Source organism: Centrocercus urophasianus, unplaced genomic scaffold (genome assembly GCF_019232065.1).
Source record: "Centrocercus urophasianus isolate 14NV4802_14NV808 unplaced genomic scaffold, USGS_Curo_1.0 seq_17, whole genome shotgun sequence".
NCBI classification, from domain to species: Eukaryota; Metazoa; Chordata; class Aves; order Galliformes; family Phasianidae; genus Centrocercus; species Centrocercus urophasianus.
The window spans coordinates 31,696,703-31,719,160 of NW_024884722.1; the positions used below are offsets into that span (position 1 = coordinate 31,696,703).

At 37.7% G+C, this 22,458-nt stretch overlaps 1 protein-coding gene across 1 annotated transcript in view; it reads right to left on the reverse strand.

The window, feature by feature from the left end:
- Nucleotides 1-22,458, reverse strand: part of RET (ret proto-oncogene) — a 79,771-nt gene that overhangs the window by 11,771 nt on the left and 45,542 nt on the right. Inside the window, exons 5-15 of the mRNA XM_042818444.1 lie at nt 21,200-21,401; nt 20,565-20,764; nt 14,996-15,254; nt 14,145-14,270; nt 13,636-13,746; nt 10,107-10,226; nt 8,262-8,518; nt 6,937-7,084; nt 3,110-3,217; nt 1,326-1,540; nt 1,100-1,222 (exon numbers count right to left, since the gene is read on the reverse strand). Coding sequence (XP_042674378.1) covers nt 1,100-1,222; nt 1,326-1,540; nt 3,110-3,217; nt 6,937-7,084; nt 8,262-8,518; nt 10,107-10,226; nt 13,636-13,746; nt 14,145-14,270; nt 14,996-15,254; nt 20,565-20,764; nt 21,200-21,401 — 1,869 coding nt within the window. The remainder of the gene's footprint in view (nt 1-1,099; nt 1,223-1,325; nt 1,541-3,109; nt 3,218-6,936; nt 7,085-8,261; nt 8,519-10,106; nt 10,227-13,635; nt 13,747-14,144; nt 14,271-14,995; nt 15,255-20,564; nt 20,765-21,199; nt 21,402-22,458) is intronic.

Here is a 22,458-nt window from a genome sequence, read left to right on the forward strand (position 1 = left end):
GGGGAGGGGAGGAAAGGGAAGGGGAGGGGAGGGGAGGAAAGGGAAGGGGAGGGGAGGGGAGGAGACCACAAAAACCCAGCAGATTCCATCCTAATATTTATGTACTGGCTTGCAACTTTTCACAGGATGACAGAATCCTTGGGGTTAGCAAGGACCTCCCTCTGGTGGTCACCTAGTCCAATCCCTATGCCCAGAGCAGGGCATGCTATAGCAGGCTTCTTGAGAACATTTCCAGTTAGGTTTTGAATATGTCCGGGGACTATGACTCCCTGGGCAGCCTGTTCCACTGCTTCATCATTGTCAGACTTTTTTTTTTTTAATTTAAATTGAAATAGAATTTCTGTTATTTCAACTTATGCCTGTTGTCTCTTATCCTTGTCAGTGGTCACCTCTGAGAGCATGGCTCTGTCTTACTTCCTGCCTCCTACCAGGATTTGTACACGTCAGAAAGATCCCTCTAAGCCCTCTTTTCTCCAGGCTGAGCAGTTCCAGCTCTGGCAGCGTTTCTTGGCACGTCAGATCAAAGCCTTAAATATCATAATGGCTCTTTTGTTTACAGCAACTAACGTTTACAAATTAGAAACCAATTCTTTTTGTTGGTGGGTGAGGAACTAAAAAAGCATATTTACAAATGAGAATGAAGAAATGGACGAAGTAATAGTGACTTGAGTACAGTACACTGTTACTGTCCCACTAGTTAAGCTAATCTTTTTGCCCTATCTTCAATTTATATCTTCTATTAGAGAATTAGTTAATTATTGTCATTATTCATAAAATTAGCTGTTATCTTCTTCTTCTCTTTACTATGAGAGTGGTGAGGTACTGGAACAGGCTAACAGAGAGGCTGTGGATGTCCCATCCCTGGAGGTGTTCAAGGCCAGATTGGATGGGGCCCTGGGCAGCCTGGTCTGGTATTAAATGGGGAGGTTGGTGGCCCTGCGTGTGGCAGAGGGGTTGGAGATTCATGAGCCTTGAGGTCCCTTCCAATCCGGGCCATTCTGTGATTCTGTGTGATTTTTCTCTGCTCAAGTCCTGCAGTTTAAATCCCTTCACTTGACTAGGCAATAATTCTCACTACTGCCATTAATGTGCACTGTACCTTGCTCCTCTTGACATACGAATCTTCTTCATATACATCACGGGATAGGCCAAAATCAGAGATCTTCATTTTGCGCCCTTCGGCCACCAGAACATTCCTGGCTGCTAAGTCACGATGGACAAGCTTTTGAAAGAAAACGAACAGCGGTGTTTATACTTCTGAAGGAACATACTGACACATCCATCTGTCACAAGGACACGCTCACATCACTATCACACAGCTCTACCTTCATTTCTGCCAGGTACTGCATTCCTCGTGATATCTGCCATGCAAATGATATCAGATCTCCCATTGTTAAAGCTCTCTCATCGGGGTTATCCAAATAACTCGAATTCCTGTTGCCATCACTGCCCACGTAGCTTGGTCCCACTTTTCGACTTTCCCTGAGAAAACTGCGCAAGGAGCCATATTTAGCATATTCCACAATTAAATAGAGTGGGCCTGGAACAGACACACACACTGGTAAGTTAGCACTTAATCACAGAACCATAGAATCATAGAGTCGCTCAGATTGGAAAACACCTCAAAAGTCATTGAGTCCAACCACAACCCAACCATACCACCCTACCTCGAACAACCCTCTGCTAAATCACTTCCCTGAGCACCACATCCAAACAGTTTTTAAACACATCCAGGGATGGTGACTCAGCCACCTCCATGGAAGCCTGTTCTGGTGCTTAAGAAGGCTGTCTTTTTTTTTTTTTCCCGTTTCCAGAAAGGCCTCGTCTAATCAACACATTATTTTTAACAGTCAGAGGATCCAGACACCTCTGTGCTCAACATAAAAGGCACTGAATGAGCCATGAAATATTTCTAGCTTATATTCTCTATGAGCAAATTTCAGCTTAAATCGAGCCGTAATTCAGGCAGTAACCTATTCCCTCATCTGGATAATTTGAGGTTGAATAAAGACAACCTTCATAAAAATCACATCTGTGAAACAGCCTAACTTAGAAAAACTCATAAAAATACATGGATAAATAAATAAAAAGCAAAATTCTTTTCTGTAGTGCATGATGCTGAGCTCACAAAGCTAATTCCAACGTTGTATCTAAGGAGCCTTTTCAGAGTGCTTAAAAACAGTCTGACATTTCAGTCCATTAGTTTCTCCTCCCTGTTACCCACATGAATAATATCCACTCCGAGTTTTAATGCTAAAGACATTTGCCTGCTCTATCAAAACCCTCCCACTCCATACACCAATGAATTAGCTTGATATTGTTTAAAACCCTGTGACTCAGTAACAGTTCACTTCCTTAGGGATGAAAAGATGCATTATACTGGAAAGAAAAAAAAAATCCTGCCCTGCTGGTTCATTACCTTGCTAAGACTCAGAGAGGACTCAATCCTGAATTATATTCTCTGTCTATAAATAATAGTGCCATCTGCAACAGGGCAAAAAAGGCAGGCCTTAGCCTGAAGTTGCCACATATGTACTGTAATTTTAGGCTGCAAAAATCACAAAGTCTTTAAGGGAGAAGAATCACAATTAGAGACACAAAACGAGGAGAATAGCTTTGCAAATTCATTTAATGTGAACAGAAATTATTCAGACCAATTCCTATGCTCAGCAATGAAAATGGGAAGTTATAATAAATAGATATGAAAATTTCTTCCCTCTTAAAATATACTTTGCAATGACTGTGGCTTTTAACAAATCTATCTTAAGAGGGAGACGAGTTTTGTGAAACAACAGGAAAACTCAGATGTCAGTCTAACCATCAAGCTGTATTTTAACAGAGGGATCTGTAGTTAATAAAACGAGATGTCACTCTCTGAACTCAGGCATCAAAGTAGTTACAGAGTGAATAACAGTAACTATAAAGAAAGCTCCATTAGACTTTAAGAAATAATCCATTTTTGAAAAGCTGTACTGAGCATCAATGTAATAGGAAAATACAGATTGTTAGGAAGACAACTGGTAGTACAGTTGTTGACTTCAATATAATATCTTCAGATTCAAAATGAATACTGAAGTTTTCATTCAAATAATGAGCTTCTAATATTTACCATCTTGACTGCAGGCTCCGTAAAGTTTGATGACATGAGGATGGTTCACCTGTTTCAAAAGGTTGAACTCTGAAAGCAGATCTCGCAGCTCGCTCTGGGAAGCATTTTCTGCAAAAGATGTCCAAAAACACAGCTGTGTTTAGGAAAGCATTATCCAGAAGTTCTCTACATACCACCTGAAGCATAAGCTTCGGGTTTTTTTCCAGCCATTTCTCCTAGAATTACTAGGAATTTAGAAAATTCATTGTCCTGCAGTTGTTCATATCAGAACCAGGTGAATAGGACACTGCTGTGCTGACTGGGTGACATGCAGTCATCACCCCCTTCCATCCAATACAAATGACTACATCAAGAGAAGGTCATCCCAAAGTCAGGATCAGTGTCTTCAACGTCTTGCAGATGCACCAAAAGTATTACAAATGAAAGCAAATTTATAGAGTGAATCAGAGCAAACGAAGATTCAGAAGAATACGAAAGCCAAAATTTTGTGCTGACTGAACAAAAGACTTGTTCAATTATCTTCCCTATAATATACAACCCTTATCTTTCTAAACAGATTTTCTGATGGAATAAAACTCTACCTATCAACTGGCTTACATTTGCAGCATATATCCAGATTTTGGAGTTCAGAAGCTAAATATATGGCTCAGATTGATTTTAGAGGAAATCATGTATGCAGACGTTGCTGATGTCAATGTCAGTAGTGCGACAACATGCATGCTTTCTTAGCCTTTCAAGGCTAAGAATTCTTCATACAATCTTCGAACACTGAGTTTTGAAGGAAATATTATTCATAAAGACACCATAGGTCAGTGATTTCCTTTTGTCTGCTTTATCTTTAATGCCGCTGTCATAAAGAATCTCCCTGTATCACTCTTACAGCGTCATTATTGGGCAGCTTACAGTCACGTACTCACACTTACTTAATGTTAATAAAAACCAAAGTCAGTTTCTGTTCTTTGTCAACAAAGTGTATTTTTTACCATAGAGTCATTAAGTACAAAAGAACCCGTTTACATATCCATTTAAAATGTGTGCTAATAGTTCTATCCAGTTACCATTTTTCATTCTGTTTTTCTGTATGTCAGTATCAGTCTGCTACATATTGTCTGTATGCAGATAAGATTCTCTATATAAATTGTCTGCATACAATTATATATATACATATATACATATATATACACATACACAGTCATATCACAGAACCACAGAACTGTCTGAGTTGGAATGGACCTTGCAAGGTCATCTAGTCCAACTCCCTTGCAATGAACAGGGTTACCTACAGCTACATCAAGTTGCTCAGAGTACTCTCCAGCCTTACCCCAAATGACTCCAGTGCTGAGAGAGCACCTCCACTCATACTTCAAAGCACCTTAGTCAGGGAGTGTTAGTATTTGATAGCTGCTCACTACTGTTAAGGAGTACAAAACCTACTCATTTATCTAAACCAAAACTGAATGATATGAACTTAATGTCTGTGAAAATATTTGGTTTGTCTAGTCTTGTGTAACGTGCAAGAAAAGACTGAATTTCTCTGGGGCCCTTGTTTGCCTGTCTTCTGAAGAACAACCTTCTAGAGCGCACAAATTGCGATAATTAGCTCTGAAGCTCTGTGCCACTTGTTTTTAGCAAGTAGCAAATGACATCTATTTGCTTGTTGGTTGGCATTATCCACTTGAATTTTATCTTGATGAGGACTTTTGTATCATACAGGATTCATATGCACAAAGTGGTAGAAAAATTGCCTGAAAAAAATCTTCCTCTGTTCCTTTTAACCTCCATCCATAGGTCCAAGACTCAGCTAATTCCTTACAGTTCCCCTTTCTCTGCCCAGAGCACTGCACAAAGTTCACAAAGTAGGAAAAGTCCTACCCTAACCACACAGATCAGGAAAGAGACATATTTTACTCAATTAGCAGGAGATCTTCTCTACTAACTTACTGATTAAAGATCAAACACAGAGTCCCTAATGCTAGGCTGAATAACCCTCTGCATATGAGGATAAAGCTAATTCTGTTGTACATAACAGGGAAAGGATGGACGATGTTGGCCTGATCCAAAATAACCATTCTTTATTCCTGGCAGTATTTTATAGAGTGCTTGGGACTGATGCAATCTTTCTTACACTTGACTGAAGTTAAAACAATAAAAAATATTTCCAGCAATGCCAAATGTTCTCTGCAACAAAGTAGGAAAACGAAATTTCAAGTGACTATGTGCAAAGTAATTTACATTACAAAGGGATTCATTAGAGCCTGAAGCATTACTGTAAATGTCAGATCAGTTTATTTAAATAAGGTGCTTAAAATAAAGGGCTACTCTTTCCTACTGTCAGTTCTGCACTTAATAGCTAGGGAAAGCTGAATGTTAAATCATCTGCAAGTAAAAGCAACATTTTTACCACTATGTCTTGGAATCTTAACTCAGTCCCACGTTGCTGATGACAACACGTTAGGAAATCTGTGATACTCAATGCACAAATGAATATGAAATGAAATAATGCCTAAGAAAAACTGTGTATTAGAAGAATACACAATTTGTTACCTGAACACTGCAGGAGCTGCTTGACTGGTCTTCAATTCTGAAAAGACTTAGATCTATATTTTATATATATGATCTATCTCCTCTGAACCTCCTGGAAATTAGGAAATGCTTCATAATGCATTTACTCCTTTGGTAAAATGATGGAATATGCAGCATCTTTGCTCTCAAGCAGTAGCAGATGGATTTTTTAAAAAAGACTTGTATGTATATTCAGCTTGAGCCAGCTGCCCAGCTAAAGGCATTGTCTCGTATCCATAAGCCTTTCTGAAGGTTCTTGTTTTCCATCTTTGTACCACATACTCCTAGGTGCCTGTTGTATAGGGACTATATGCATTTATATGTTTTAGTACACCAAACTACAGAAAAGGACACAGCTTTAATATCCATTTCAGCCCTTTGATTCTGATGAATAAACAACAAGGGAACAAGTTTAAGCATTTCCATTGACCTCCTTCACTATCATTTCTAATCTGGCAATGCTGTCATTAGAAAACAGGCCTAGGGGTGGCAAAAGCTGTGGTTTACATGCCATGGATTCAGCTTCTACCTGGAAAGCACAGTAATACTGGAGACTTCCCACTTCAGAGACCAAACAAACAAAATATATTCTTCATGTTTTTCTTTCAATGCAGTTTCTTTTTTTCATACGGGATAGAAATAGGTATATGCGGGGCTGAAAACTACTACAAAGAGACAGAGACGAGAGCTTGGTGTCTCACATTATTATCTCACCATAACCTAGGCATACATTTTTTCCAAACTTTAAAGTTTTATGAAGACATCAAAGAAAGCACTAGGCTATTAAATCTGGGTATGGAGATTCACCTAGTAGATGAAAAGTAGATCAGAAAGTAGACAGAATTCTCAAATAGAAAAGTAAGTAACTTAATAGGACTGTTATTTCTCTTGCCAGGATTGTAATGTGATGTATTTTGAAAACTCTGCTAAAGAAAACTACATAGAGGTAAAAAGAAAATCAGAAAGCAAACCCTTGCAATATTTCTAGTAATGCGAAACAAAATTAAATGCATTTGCTCCGTTAAGACAGAGAGCCCTTGAATATCATGAATTAAAACTGATTGTGGATATGACTTATTTGGATCAGTGTGATGCTAGATCCCCTAAAGTCAGAAATCTGTCAGAATAAACATCTTCTGGAAGAAATGGAGGCTATGGCACCAATTGTTTGTAGCTGACCTTTTACTCTCATAGTAGCCCATTTTAAAATCAATGCGGAGGTTGCAACAATTTTCCACTAGTTTCAGAAGCAGGGGGGAAAGTACCTTTTAGCATTTTCACTGCCACAGTAGTATAGCCAGCTCTCCCCTTGAGCCTGAAAGCTGTCGCCTTGACAACCTTTCCAAATTCTCCTTCTCCAAGAGTCTTGCCTAGAACCAGGTTCTTCCGAGGGAATTCCCACTTTGGATCTTCCTGCAGGAAATAAAAGGAACCCTGTAAGAATGGATCAAAACAGGAGCGACTAGGGACACTGGAATGTTCAACAGGAAACATTTCTTCAGGAGTAGGTGTGCTTTGGTGTACAATTTTGGTTGGTCTTTGTTATTTAATGAGTGCGTTGCTCTGAAAACTTCTGAACCTCTAAGCATTTTGCAAATGTTTTACCATTATCTTGAAATTACATCCTTCAAAAAGCCTATGGACAATAGATTATATTTAAAAGGCTTGAAAGTGGTTACAAACGAAACAAAGTGATGACGAATAAATGCTTGCTTTCAGAATAACTTTGAATAAGAGATCGTACACTTCAGAGAGAAGTTAATCAATTTTACTTGCAGAATAAGGCAGAATAAAGTTGGTTAGACGCAACAGTCCTCCTCTTAGGAAATGAGTATTACTGAGCTTTAAATTTGCAAAATGTTGACAGATGTACGTACCAGATTAGACAGTAAACAGAGTACAAAGGCTGTGAAGACCTCAGCACAAACCTCCAAACAGATCTGATGTTTTCACATATCATACAATATGGCAGTGTTTCTCTGCTGCATTAGTACGTGAAAATGCACCAGCTGAAAGTGATTTACCAACAAAGAAGCCAGAGTAAAGATATGACAGTTTGACTGGACAAAGATTCTTAAAGTGTGGGTAAGATGCTCATGCCAATTGATACCTACAGAATATAGGTATATATGAATATAAGATAATCAAAACCAGATCTCAACCTTTTTTCTTTTTTCTCCCTAATTTTATCCTTGCTGTGACACTGTGCTCATCACAGAGATTACAAACCCGCTGATCACTAGCTTACATTTAGATTATTATTTTAACAATGTTATGTTAAACGTAACAATGTAAACAATTATATTACTTTAATAATGTCAGATTACATTTATTTCAAAAAGTGGCTCAAGTTGTAACTAACGATACGTTATAACAACACATAACAAAAACGGGGCTGTACTTTCCTTCTGCAGTAAATTACATGGTTTATTCAATTACCACCTTCAGTTCCATTCACGTGCTCATCACCTCTGTTTTAGTTATCTAAGTTCGATGTTTCTCTTAGCAGATTGCATTTCCATTTCTGCACATATAAGCACCCTTCTTTGTGGACAAGGCAGATACGGGTGTAAAATGAAATCTGGCTTACCGGTATCTTAAAGGTGTCTACAGACACCTGGTTCTCCATGGAGTCTAAAGAAGGCCGACGGACATTAGTAGAAGAATAACTGATGGGATACGATTGGGCTGGGCGCCGGAATGTCATTTCTGCAGAGGCAATAGGTGGTTTTGGAGAATTCTTGTGGTAGCGATGGATGAAATAGGAAGAAAGCAGCACAGAGATGATGAAGGACAACAGCACTGCCCCTGCTATCACAGTCTTGCACACTTCATCACAAAATTGCTCTGTGGACCAAGAACAATGTGTTAGAACTTTGCTTGCTATTTCCAAGTTTCAATTTGGCAGATGAAGTGGCACGCACAGGTACAACAGAAAAAGAACTCAAAATCATTTTAAAAGTTGAAGGAAAATCTGATAGGCTTTTCTCAAAGAAGTTTGAAAATATACCCATTGCACCTATCATTTTTTTAATTATTATTATTATTACTCCAGATACCAGTAGGGAATTCAATGCTTAACTGTTTGTGTAAAACGTCAGGATAGCTAGCTTGATCCCATATTCCTTGTCTTTGTAGATGCAGATATTGTTAAGACTCTTCTTAACAGTCAGACACAGCCTGCCATATACTGATCTTCTGACTGTACTAAGATGGCTGTAGGCACGTGACTGGATTTTGCTTGTGGACAATAGTTTACGTTAGAACAATTCAATGAAATAAGATCACCTTCAAATGTGAATTTTAATTCATTATTATGTGATTTGTTGGACATAAGAAAATACTTATCTTCATCTTTCCAGACTTTAAAGAAGGAGACTGAATATTTCTGCTTTGTATTTAACAAAATATTCTTTGTGAAAATACGCTTATGCTGCAAGTTTATATGCAATATGCATTATTTCCTCCACATGCACTTGATCTTTTCCAGAAGCACTTTTGTCTTTCTTTGCAGGTAGGATTTCTTTAAGCCTAAGTGCCCTAAGCATCTCTCCTACGGAGTTGTTTCACGCAGGAACTGAGAGATGCAGCATGCCGTCCTTACATTGCTTTTCACCAGGAGACTCTAACCTCAGATGCACAGATAACTTAGTAATGTTGTCTGCAAGCTGTACCTCTAAAACTACTGGGAACAGCAAATCATTTTCTGCAACTGGGAAGGGAATAAATGTGAAGATAAGGCCCCAAGATTTATGCTTCCTGTTTTATTTTAATGCCTATAGAAAATTTATTTATTGAGGCATATTCTTTCTAGTTTAGTTACATAAATGCTAATAAGAAACATAAAATAATTTGCAATAATAAAACCAATTTTAAAATAACAGCATTTAATCCTCATTAATCTGTTCTGAGGAACCGTAAAGAGCTTTTACATTTAAACAAAGGATGATGTTTAAGTGATCCACTCCTCCTCCTCACACAATGGGTGTTGGCTATCTGACATTTTGAAGCTGAGATTTTCAGAAGTGATTAGGAGGCTGGAATTACTTGAGAGTAATAGAAGTCATTATTCTAATTTTCCTAGGTGTCTTTGCAAATACCAGGTGAGTCTTACTGAAATGCAAATACTGCTGGAGAGCAAAAGATGGCCAACCTGTTCTTTATGGATAAAAAAAGAATCTTTAGTGAAGCTCTGAAGTAACCTCCCCCCTCTGGAGGTTTTCGGTCTCCATGCAGAAGTCAAAGTGCCACTTCTGAATGGATTTTATACTACCAGTTTCTGAATAACAATATTGCTCAATAGGGTATTATAAAGAACCAGATATACTAATGCTTATTAATAAGTCCAGAAGTTTAGACTGTTGCATATATACAGATTGGAGATAAAAAAAAAAGAAGGAAAGAATAATATGGGCAAGAGCAGGTGACGACTTACCCTTGATATCATCTTTCTCACAGTAACAGTTCTGTCTCGGGAAGCAGTAACAAATCCCATGTCCTGACTTAATTCCAAGATTTCCAGTGCCTTTCCCATGACCACCAATAATATTTCCATCTAATCAAAGACAGAAACAAGATTCTCACATGACATTAAATTAAAAATAAATAATTTTTAAAAATAGCTCAAGGTTTTCCACAGATTCATCCTAGTATGCATCTGTAAACTGACAATGCAGCACAGGGCAGTGATAACGACAGGGATTTCTGAGCATTGGAGTAGATCAAAAATGCTGAAATTTCTCAGGTCCTGAAATGAAAGGATATTGGGCTGCTCGAATCTCACCTGATTAGCTGTTATTCCCATTATGGAAGACTCTGGATTAAAATGATTGTATAACAAAAATAAAATAATTATGTTTGCATTGTGTAGTTGAAATACATTCCTAATTTCACATACACCATAAAACATAATGTATAATCCCATTATTTCGTGCCAAACTTCCACCTCAAATGATCGTTTCATGGCTGTTCAGACTTCATTTCTTCATAAAGCATCACAGTTCTGTATCAGAGATGTCTTTTACATTTCCGAATTCTCCCTAAAATATTTTCTCTAGCCTATTTATTTCAGTTTATCTCTACCACGATCTTAGGTATTTTTTCATGCCCGAGTTGCTGCACAGCCCAGTGGTAAAGTTTAGTCAGCAGTCTACAGCTTTGAGTTTTGTTCCTGGTTCTGATGCCAATTTCACCTGACTTTGGGACAGTCAGCACACTGTTCTGCATGTTGCTTGTTCCGTTATCAAATGGAGATAACAATACCTAGTTACGTCTGTAAAACGCTGTCATTCAGAAAGATCATCTAAACCATAAAGGGATTCAAAAGCTGAATAAGATATATGCAGTAGTTGTATTATTCCAAAACATTTTCCTCCTGCCCACCTAATTTGATATCAGAATGAATGACTCTTTCTTTTATATTTTTTTGAATGTTTAACAGAAATCGAGGAGGAAGATATTTTTGCTGAAAGGGAAGCAAACATCCTTCCTTATCTAATGTGAAAACAACAACTTGTATCCAAGCAAAACAGACAGATTTTGGTCATCTTTCCAAGAAGGGCACACCTACTAAATTATACCCAGCACAGTGTGCTAATTTGGGGTATGACTGAGTCACTGCTGAGTCACAAAACTTGTTGTTCGGAGCACTGTGGTATTCCCAAAAATTCCAGCTTATGCCCTCACCAGTCAACTTCATTTATTATGATAATGAAATAAAGTTTCCATTAGCCTCAGAAAATCAGAGGACCTGGAAAAAGGGGGAAGCAGAGGATGAGCAGGTCCTATCCAAACTGTTTTGAGCAAGGGATTTGAAGACATTTTTTTTTGTTTTAACGCAGCAGGGAAAGAATGAACGTTTCGACCCACAGTGAAAACATGCAGCTTCCTACATGTATTCCAGTGAGCCATAAATGTGTTTTTCACCAATTCAGTGCTGGTAGGGAAATTCCAAGAATTATCAGTGTTATTTTGAATTGAGTAGTATTTTACTTACTCCTGTTTCAAATCATCAGTTATTTCCACTGCTCTGTGGTGGGAAAGAACTTTCCCTGCTTCATGACCATTTGGAAAAAGGAAAAACAGTAATTCTATCCCAAGCCATGTAGAAACTCCAGAAATTCAAAAAGTGAGAATACTAGTTGTCAGACACAACCAAAGGCAGAAACAGACTGCTGCTGAAAACAAAGGAAGGTAGAAGCCAAAAGACGTTATTTTCTTCCAGTATCAAAAAGCCAAAGTTCAGAGAAACCTACAAAGATAAGCTGTTTCGTGCAGCTGCCCCTGAAACAGTTACAGCAAGGAAGTGTGTTGTTCAGAATTCAGTTAGGTTGCCTTTATTTGATGGGCACAGTTCTGGCTGTTTCAGCTGAGTGCCCCGAATGTAATATTCATAGCGTTAGAGTGTGTGAAAAAGCAACATTGGGAATCAAGCACATAGCCATTATAATGTCAGATGAATTATAAAAACAAGTATTTTAGCAACTGCATGTACTTAAAGAATATCCTTGATCTTAATGCATCAGGGGCTTTTCTATTTATTACTTACCATTTCCAAAGAAATGTTCTCTGCCAGTAAAAGCTGATATAATGGCATTCCTGTACCTCTGAGCTCCCAAAACACTCTCATTTCTTCCTCTGTAAGTATATTGGCTTTGGGCACCATCCCAGGTTCTGAATTGTACCAAATCCCATATAAAATTTTCCAATTCAGACATTAAAGAAGCATATACAACATCTTGAAAGCTTCCCTTACTTGCCTGCTTCTATTATCCAATAAGCCAGTATTTCTTTCAGGCTTCTGTCAAGCAAAGCATTTGATGCTATAAATGTTGCATACTGTATGTCTTAGCACTACAGACCCTGGCACAGATATTTCCACTTTTAGAATGACAACTGATTTCTGTTATTACAAAAAAAAAAAAAAAAAAAGTAATTAAGTAATTCTTTTCAGATGATTAATTACTTGCATTCACTTCAACCATTTCTGCCACATTAAAGATTGGGTTTTATGCACTCTAATGTAATAACGTGATAAAAGTAATCTAAAATACACAATCACCTTTTTTTTTTCATGTGAGAAAGACCAAGCTGATTATTAATTGATTTTCATAGAGTAACTTAGGTTCTAGACTATGATAAAACATCAGTTCCTCAAAGGTTTCTTTTTAAAATGTAAATTTAGAGCGTACAATTCCATAGCCAAGAACCATTAAGATAGCTATGTCTTTATCCATCAATTAGATACCAGATCCTGTATGAAAAGATCCAATTAAAAGCAATCATCTCATAATAGATTTAAATTGCAATACAGTCAATTGTTTTGCTAGCCTTCGTATCTTCAGGGTGACTTGAGAACGTGAAGCTATGGGCAGCAATGAGAGTGAGTGAAATGAAGACAGATGCACTGAAGAAAAAACATTTCAATTGTCCCTTCCCAAATGCTGTTCATGTGGACCTCTGCATGTACCTTCAAATAGAGAGGGAATAATTTTGATGGTTTCTAGTCAAATAAGGCCAAGTGCATTTCTGAAAGTGACCCTTTCAGAGCACATCTGGTTTTAAACTGGAATTTATTTCTACTTATTTAAATGGTAGTGCAAATAGGCAGGATTTTTATTTCTGTGTGCCAAAGTTTGGAAATATGGCGTTAACTTGCATAATATTAGTATTTATTCAAGTAAATACCTCCACTGAAAAAAACACTACTTGCAAATTAAGAGGGGGAGCAGAGTGATGAGAAAGAAACCCAACCTTGCTCTGACAGCCAAAAAGTGTTAGCTGACTGGCTTCAAAATAACAAAATGAGTCCCCATAAACTTGACACTGTTGTATGATTCATATACAGATATAATAATGCAGAAATAAATATGCGCAGCATGTAAAAGTATCTGATGTTAAGAAAGTAGAACTTAATGAACAGTGAATTGTGACACAGAAAAGCCAAGCCTAAAGCATTTCCATACTTGTGCAATCCTGGGGGCAAATAGCTGGATCTTTGCTCTCCACGATATCACAGGTGCCATCTGGACAAGTCTTGATACTTGGGGTGCATGTAGAATAGTTTGTGGTGATTCCTATTAACAGAAAAACAGACAACTGCATAAACACTACAAACACATCTTCCAAATTCAACTGATGGTTGCAGAGCTTTAAATTGTCCATTCCAGTTAAACTGATACAAATCCAATCTGTAGTCTAGCACCTTGTGTTATAAGTATCGTGTTCAATCCACCAGAAAGAAGAGCAAGGACCATTCCAAACGAACATCGTTTTCCTTCCTACAAAGAATGAATGTTCCATTTGGGTATTATGTTTTATGGGGGATTTTCATTTGCTTGTTTATTTTAACCACAGCTTCTGGGTAGCTCACTATGCCATGTTGTCCATCTAGAATAAATCAGTTTATATCCATGGAAGTCAAAAGCACAGTTACAGCTAAAGAAGAACTTGACTTCATACAAGAGATACAAACCTTTTCCACTCCCCTGTCTCCACTGGCATCTTCCTGTTAGTGCTCCCAGGCCACCACACTCTTCACATTCAGCAAGGTGCTTACTCATAGCACAAGAGTCAGGGCAGTCCTCTTCTTTTTTAAAAACTGTTGGGAAGAGGGCTTGCTGTCAAATCAGTACAAGGAAAATGAATACACAAGCAAGTTAGATCAAATCATAAGGGAAATTCCTTTCTTCGGGGCAGATAGGAAGAAAGGAAAGATGAGGAAAGAGAGGAGAGAGTGAACACTGATCTGATCAATTAGTTCATGTAACACTTAAAAATCCAGGTGTTACTCTTTTATGAAATTAAACAGTAAGATCATGATAGCATGGTCATTGCTTGATGGCACACAGTCAGTGCCCAAGACAGTAAAAATATGCACCTTGGTTACAGGAAAATGGGGACTGTAAGTGCTTCATGAGTAAGCACTGAAAAACTTTCATCTAAGTGAAAATGTTTTATACTGGGGAATAATAAGCAGGAGCCCAAGAGCAATGCTTTCTAATGTGTGATTTCAAGACAGCACAAGGTTCTCACAAGAAGTCCTCTGCAGGCCTTTTTTTCCCTCTCCCTTAACTCCCTTAACCTTAAATTTAAAAATATATAAATCAAAATGGTAGGGGAAAGTAGGGAGAGAGACAAATAAATCCAGTTAGATCAGAGAATTGTGTCTTCATACGATGATGAGCATTAGGAATCACATACGATACACCACTTTACATGCACTAGTTATTGGACAAATATCTGTTGCGGTTGGGTCTGAATCAGAACACCTAATAAAAACAAATTTTGCCATCTTTATCTTGTTGCTCAGGCTCAGGTACTTACCAGTTCCTTCTAATACAACAGTGAGGAGGGTTTTGGTGTGTTTCCTGCTCTGCTTGTCTGTAGCTTGAACAGTGTATTGTATTTCTTTGCATTCGGGTCTAAGTAGCACAGAGGAATCATTCACATAAATGCTTCCATATTTGTCTTCTCGGCCTTGAAGTATGCCAACAGCATAGCAGCTTACATTGGGGGACAGCAACTTGTAGGTGATGTTCACACCACGGAATTTCATACAGTTTTCAATGCAGATTTTTCCTATCTAGGCTCAAACAGCAACAAAGTAGTCATAGACAACAGAAACAAATCCAAACATCAAAAATATTCTGTGCTTTACAAAAATCCCTAAAAGAAAATGAAGAATACTTCACTGACCGTGTGCAGTTCAGCATTTAATTTGTTTTTATACGTTTCGATATTTTAAAATCAATGCAGTACCTGAATCACAGAATCATCTATTTTGGGGAAAAGACCACCAAGTTCATCAAGTCCAACAGTAAACTTGACATACTGAATCCTCTCAGTAAAACATCTTCCTTAGTGCTGCCTCCACACATCTCTTAAATACCTCCAGAGATGGGGACTCCACCACTTCCCTGGGCAGCCTGTTTAACCACCCTCCCTTCTTTTTGATGGCCAATCTAAACTTTCTCTAGTGCAACCTAGGTTTCATTGCATCCAGTAGTTTAACACCTGAGAACAGAGACTGACAACTTCTTCTCAGCAGTCTTTCAGGCAGTTCTAAAGAGACTTGACATCTCAGCCTCCTCCACACTAAACAGCCCCAGTTCCCTCAGTCACTCCCTGTTAAGTCTTGTCTCCTAGAACTCTTCACCAGCTTTATTGCTCATCCCTGCACTTGCTTGAGCAGCAGCTTGTACTGACGGGCCCAAAACTGAACGCAACACTTGAGGTACAGTCTCATCAATGCTGTAGAGAAAAGTAAAATCACTTCCCTAGTCCTATTGGCCATCTATTCCTGATTCACGCCAAGAAGTACACCCGTCCAAGCCATGAGCAGCAAGAGTCTCCAAGAGAATACTGTGTGAAATAGCACTGAACACCTCATCTACCGAGCTAATCCTTCAAATGCAATTTATTCAAGTCCTTCAAAAGTGATTCATTGATTCATTCTCAGTAAGAAAGAGGGGTAAAGGATTACCCATTGTCTTTTGAGTAGCAAAACAAAAGCCTTGGCCAAGAGACTTAATGACATTTGGTGCCTGCTGCTGGTGGTAGGCAGTGTTCAGTGATAACATAACCTTGTGATTTGGGAAAGTCTGGGTTCAGTCCCTGTTCTGCCCCAGGCTGATCTGTGAGAAAAGCTCATATTTCCTTGAGAAAGCAAATACTTCAGTGTGAACAAAGCTGAGAGTCTTCTCAAATAAGACAGAAATAGAAAATGCTAATGTGCAGGTTTTGTAATACTACAGTCAAAAGTTTCTGGCCAGCAGAGTTTTATGAAAGCCTTAAAAGGAAGAAGAACCTCACTGTTCCCCCTTTGAATTTTTTTAAACATATTCATCTAAAAATGAAAATATGTGTATTTGCCATATTCGATTTTCTGCCTGCCAGAATATGTATGCTAAAGCAGTCTTCAGTCCCAAACAATTCATCTAAGAAGCAATGGAATGTAAAACCCTGTCTCCGGTCCAGCTCACTTTGGTTTTTCCATTTACTACTGTGGGATTCGGATCAGATCCGGACAAATCAGCTTTCCTTGCAGGAAAAACCACAATGCGAAGGATGGGGTATTATTTAAGAGGACTTTGTGATGAATTCTTTTCAAAGGCTTTGGTTAAGCTATGTTTTCAAATACCACTACAGCTGGTAAAAAAGCTTATGTCTACATCTTGGCTTTAGTATTGCTATTAAAGAATGTAAAAAACTATTTTTTTTTTTTTACTAATACATTTTCCTATGAAACTGGACTATTTAAAGTCAGAGAGGATGCTCTTTTAATCCTAGAAGGATAACTGTCATAGAACAATCCTATTTAATGTCATGTTCCCATTCATACTACTGACTGGTCACTTGGCACCATGTGTTTGGTTTTGTTTTTTCTCTTTAGTGGCAGTGACGGTAGCACACAAAGACTATTAAAGGAATCACAAGCTGGGCTGTTTCTGGTAGTTCGCTTCCATGCTGTCTCCTCCCTACATCATGCTGGGACTGGCAGAAAGAAAAAGACAAGACTGAAGCTGTTCATAAAATTTGTCTAGACACAGCGTCTAGACAGGACCCATCCAGGACCACATCATCTTAGTTTTGATGTTGCATTGCAATTGGCAATGTGTATTTCAACTGCTGCTGTGATGCTTTCGTGATGCAGTAGTGATGTACCATGGTATTAATCCTTATATATACTGACCACACTAAAACTGTCTTTTCTTGCTATCTGTCACCATTTCTTTGTACAGGCACCCTCTTTTGATCAGAGACCACATAAAGATGGGGGTACCGAAGAGCAGAATGTCCTTACTGTAGAGCACAGACCAGTAATGCTTTCTTTCTGTCACTTCAGGAGAAGCAAAAAATACCCTAGTCAACAATTTTCTATGCCAAATATGGGCTTAGCCTTCTTGCCATCTTGTTCCATTAGGGAAAGCTCAAGCTTATAACCTTGCTCTGCCTTGCAGGTTCTGGATCCCAAATGCAGCAGGGCTTCATCCCATAGAAAGAAAGTAGACACAGACAACTCATCTTTTTTATGAGGAGGGTAGAAAATTGCCTGATAATCAGGGCTACCATTAAAATACAGTGGAGGTATCTACAAAGACGCATTTTGTAAGACACTCAATAGTTAATTATAGCAGAAATATAGCAAAATTATAGCAAAAATAGCAGAAATATCATTAGCAGAAATAGGAACAGAAAAATCCATCTTTTGAGCTTCAGAATTTAATAAAGTCTGGATAATGATAATGTTCCTCTTCACTGAATTCCAGGGGCATTTCGACATATAAGCTCTTTAAAAATCTCACCCTATATTATTCATCATTTATCTCAGTAAATGTCAATAGGGCTTTAAGTTCTTTGATAAGTTAAATGCCAGTGGGCAAACCAGTACCATCAGGCCATGCTTCTGTTACTCAATTCATTTAGCTGCTCAGATAGACAAATGGCATCAGCCCAGCAGTTAATCATTTCTTCACGCTCTTGTGTTTTCCTTAGGGCAGGAGACAGTTCAGCCTTCATATTGATTTGGCTCAGTACTTTTCCTCATTGCTCTGGCACATCATGGCTAATTATGCAGACAACTTGAATAATGTGAAGTGCTGGGGACTAAACTGCTTATGTTGACTCGTGCTCCAAACCTGACCACACTGGAAGTTCAAATATGGTCTCAGAAATACGTAGAAGATAGTTTAGCTGATCAGATAAATCATCTCCAGAGCCAGGATGAGTTTTGAATTTTGATGGTCTAGAATCAGAACAAAACCTCTTTATGAATTTACATTTAGGCAACACGAAAAGAGATCTCTTCCCACAGACTTGGAGTTCATGTGACGAATGATTTTTCCCTGCTACTACTGCCACCCAGTGAAACTGCACCATTACTGAAATGTGCTATTGCTCCCAGAAACCCTAACATTCTTTTTCAAATGTATGACTATACCAAGAAAACACAAAAAATTATAGCTTTCCAATGCTCATTTGTTTTAGTTATGCCATTCTGGAACTAACCAACTATATACTATCAGACTTTAAATGCACACATCAGACAATTCAGAGCATGCGCAGATACAGATGGTTTAACCAAATTTAGTTTGGAAGATAGAGAATGAATTCAGTAATTCTTAATAATATTGTAAACCTCTACATGTACATAATGTCTGATTGCACACAAAAACAAGAAATCAATTTATTTTTATGGATTGATGCTAACCTAATAGGTTTCCCCACTTTTTACAGTTACAGTCATATTGAAACATACATGGAAATACGTCCTAGCATTTTTAGATGCTAAGGGTTAGACTATGACTACCTTAAGCATCTTCATAGTTATTTCTTCAAGGATGAAAACCACTGATTTCATGCCGTCTCTAGGCAGGATCTTTGGACACTACTGAGAATAAATCATTCACAATCAAGTGCTACCAAAAATACCCCAAATTTAACAGTAGAAGTATTGTGACAGTTCAAAAAGCACAGAATATGCTCTCAAGCTGCTAACAGACCACAGAGTTTAAAGTTGCAGTAAGGAAGGAATCACTAAATACCCTATAGCAGTCATTTTCCTAAGAAGCCTGGTATGTGAACGCACTTGGAATCTTTTCTTTTAGGCTGTGCTGTGCAGTCTAGGGGTAAAATGCCCCATGACCAAGCAACAACATTTTCATTGGTTTCTCAAAAGCTATCAGATCATAATGCATTCCATCAGATTAAATATATAAACATGAATTATACTCAGCTTTCCTTTCTTTTCACAACCAGTCACAGTCTTAAAGATGAATAAAACTGAATTCTTCCTTAGAAGACTCCTAATGAACTGGTTTTCTCTGCACTTGGGATGATCATATTTTAGTTTCAGTCCTTCTCTCTGTGCAAACACACTAGAAGCATTACAGCTTTATTTAGTTATGAGAGGTGCTTTTCAGCAGCTCCCCCAAAATGGCTCCTCATTGATGTTTTTAATAATCACTTTCATAACACTACCTGTATTGAACTGCTTCCTTATTAATGTACATGTTCCACAGCAATTACATTGCAATTTTCTCATGATTAATGTCAACCTGTTAGAAGGTGTTTCTGGAAGGCAATATTAATAGCAATGGTGGTGATTAAACTAAATTGAGGGTTAAATTAGGAAACACATTAATTACGAACTACCCATTATGGAGAGAAAAGATATTAACATACTGGAAAATGTAGAGCTGGGGCTCCAATAGGTAAGGCAAACATTTTTTTGCTGTTGATATTTTTCCAGTTATTTCTGCATAAGCCAGTAATGGTTGCAAGTTCCCCTGAATATAATACACACTTCTATTTCTGCTTATTAATGTTTCCACAGATAGTTTCTATTCTGCTATTATGCCATGCAAGAGCTATGGTCCAGTCTACCCGATGTCCACCATGTCAATATCCAGCAGCAGCCATACTGATGTCACGTTTTTCATTGATTCTACTTAAAATAGCTACAGTCAATGCTTTAACCATATGCCATTGGGAGAACACTTTTATGTGCCAACTCTGGAAGAATTCCTGAAAGCTTTATGTAAGGAAAAAAAGAAAAAAAAAAAGTAGAAATAAGCTCAAGCGTTCCACAGAGGGAGATAGAAATGAGCATGTAATTGCTAAAAATAAACAATTAGGAGTGAAATAGCTACGATTATGCCAGTATAGCCAAATCAATGAGGAAGAAACAAGAAGCAGTTTTGAAATACTCATATTTCATATCTCATATGCAATTTCAGACTGTACCTTGAAACATAGACAGCTAAACTTCATGTGCATATGAATTAGAGTCAGAATCAAGAAACAGAATTTAGATTACCTACATTTCACTCTCGTGCTCTATATACTGGCTCGGTTTCTAACAGAGTGGAGGTATAATTAACTCAGATCTTACTTGTGCAAAACGTTGAGCATTTCGGTTTACTGTGAAGCGATAAGTTGTGTTTGGAAACTGAATGCTGACAGGAAGTATGGAGACATTGAAATGAAGCATCACTGATCTTTCTGGGCCATTAAATTCTGTGTCGTTCACCAAAACATCCAACTGGAAGGAACGATGCTCTGTGACTGAAATACTTTTATTCAGTACCAGTTCTGCAAGAGAAAAGATCAGTCTGTTACAGACCCACATTATTTCAGAATGTGTTTTTTGATATTGTACTTCCTTCCCCAAATTAAAAACATCAAAGCTATTGCTAATAGGAAACAAAAGCAGGTAGAAATATGCTACTATGGATTTATGCTCTGTGCTACTCAAGAGGTTTGAAGAGGTATGATGAGGTGATCTTCCCTTCCCTCCCTGCTGAAAAGCCTATGATCACAACCTCTTGCTTCTCTGTACTATGAACTTTGTTCTGTATTTTCTCTATCACAGAGATGCATCATTTTTTTTCAGCACAGGTTTAAAGCTCGCTGTTTTGCTTAACTTAAAATCCCTCAGCTTTCTTTGGCTTAATATTTACAAAATGCTTGGAAGAGTTAAAATAGCAGTTGTCAAGTAACTTTTTTATTCAAAGAAAGAGATCTTACTGTATTCATGTTGAGTTCCCCTCACTTGGCTGCCATTTGGGCTAAAGTGGATTTCTTCAAAAATGTGCTCCACCCGAAATGTTTCATTTATCCATGGATCGTCAGTAATTATTGTTCCTGTGTATTTCTTTCTGCTGCTTTCAAGGGGATAAATGGGTGTGGTGTCTGCATCATACACAGTTAGCGTTGCAAGGACAGTTCCCTGGAAGGAAATCAGAAATGACATGCTGAATGATCTTGAAGTTTTCTTCCTTTGACATACATTTAGGAGATTAAAATTGGTCATATAAAACCTTACAACTTTCACTCAGGTTCATTCTTACATTCAAATCCATTTTAAGCTTCAGGATACCACTATTTCTAACTTTTACGTCGTTCTTCTTCCAGGAAATACATAGAAACATTTTATTACAGCAGGTTAGTATTCATAGCTACTTCCAGAGCTCAAGGAGGGACACCATATCTGGTCTTAGTGTTAATTTTTTGGATACGGCAATCTCCACTTAATCCAGTTCAAAGATAGGCTTTTGGGTGAATTAGTGAGGAGCACTAATTGAAGCTTCAAGATGCACTGTTTCCAGCTTTTGCAACTAGGAGTACTCAATCCATTTGCTCTTTTTTTTTTTTTTTTTTTTCAAATTAACTAATGAAGCACCTTTCCAAACAAATATTTTAGGATGCAGAGAATGGCAACCTTCCTGGTAAAAAAAAAAAAAAAAAAAAAAAAAAAGACACAAACACAACCAACCAACAGTCAACAAACAAATAACTGTAAGTGACACCTTGGCAATCTTCTTTCCAACTAGATTTTGCTTTGATCATTACAGCTAGAGAGGGAGAGAGTATCAGGTAATGCAAGGGCTCTGGCTTGTGCATCAACTCCAGTACTTCACCGCTCCTTGTCCTATAAGCATGTTGCAGTAAAATTGATGAGAACATGTGCTACAGACATCAGTCCCAGAGAATCCTTAACTGCTCACGTAGAGGTGAGAAAGTGTTAGATGGCTCAAAAGAAAGACAGCAGACACCAAGGTAATGGTGAAAAATACACTGCCATATAATTATTTTAGTCTGCATCTAAAATACAATTTATTATTTTTATAATATATATATAATAATATATATTATTATATTATTATTATATGCCAAACATTTGAGGTAGGAAGTGAGTGCACATAGACATCTATGTATATAAATAAATTTCAAGAATAGTATATCATATTTAATTTAATATTTAATCAATGTCATTCTACAGTACT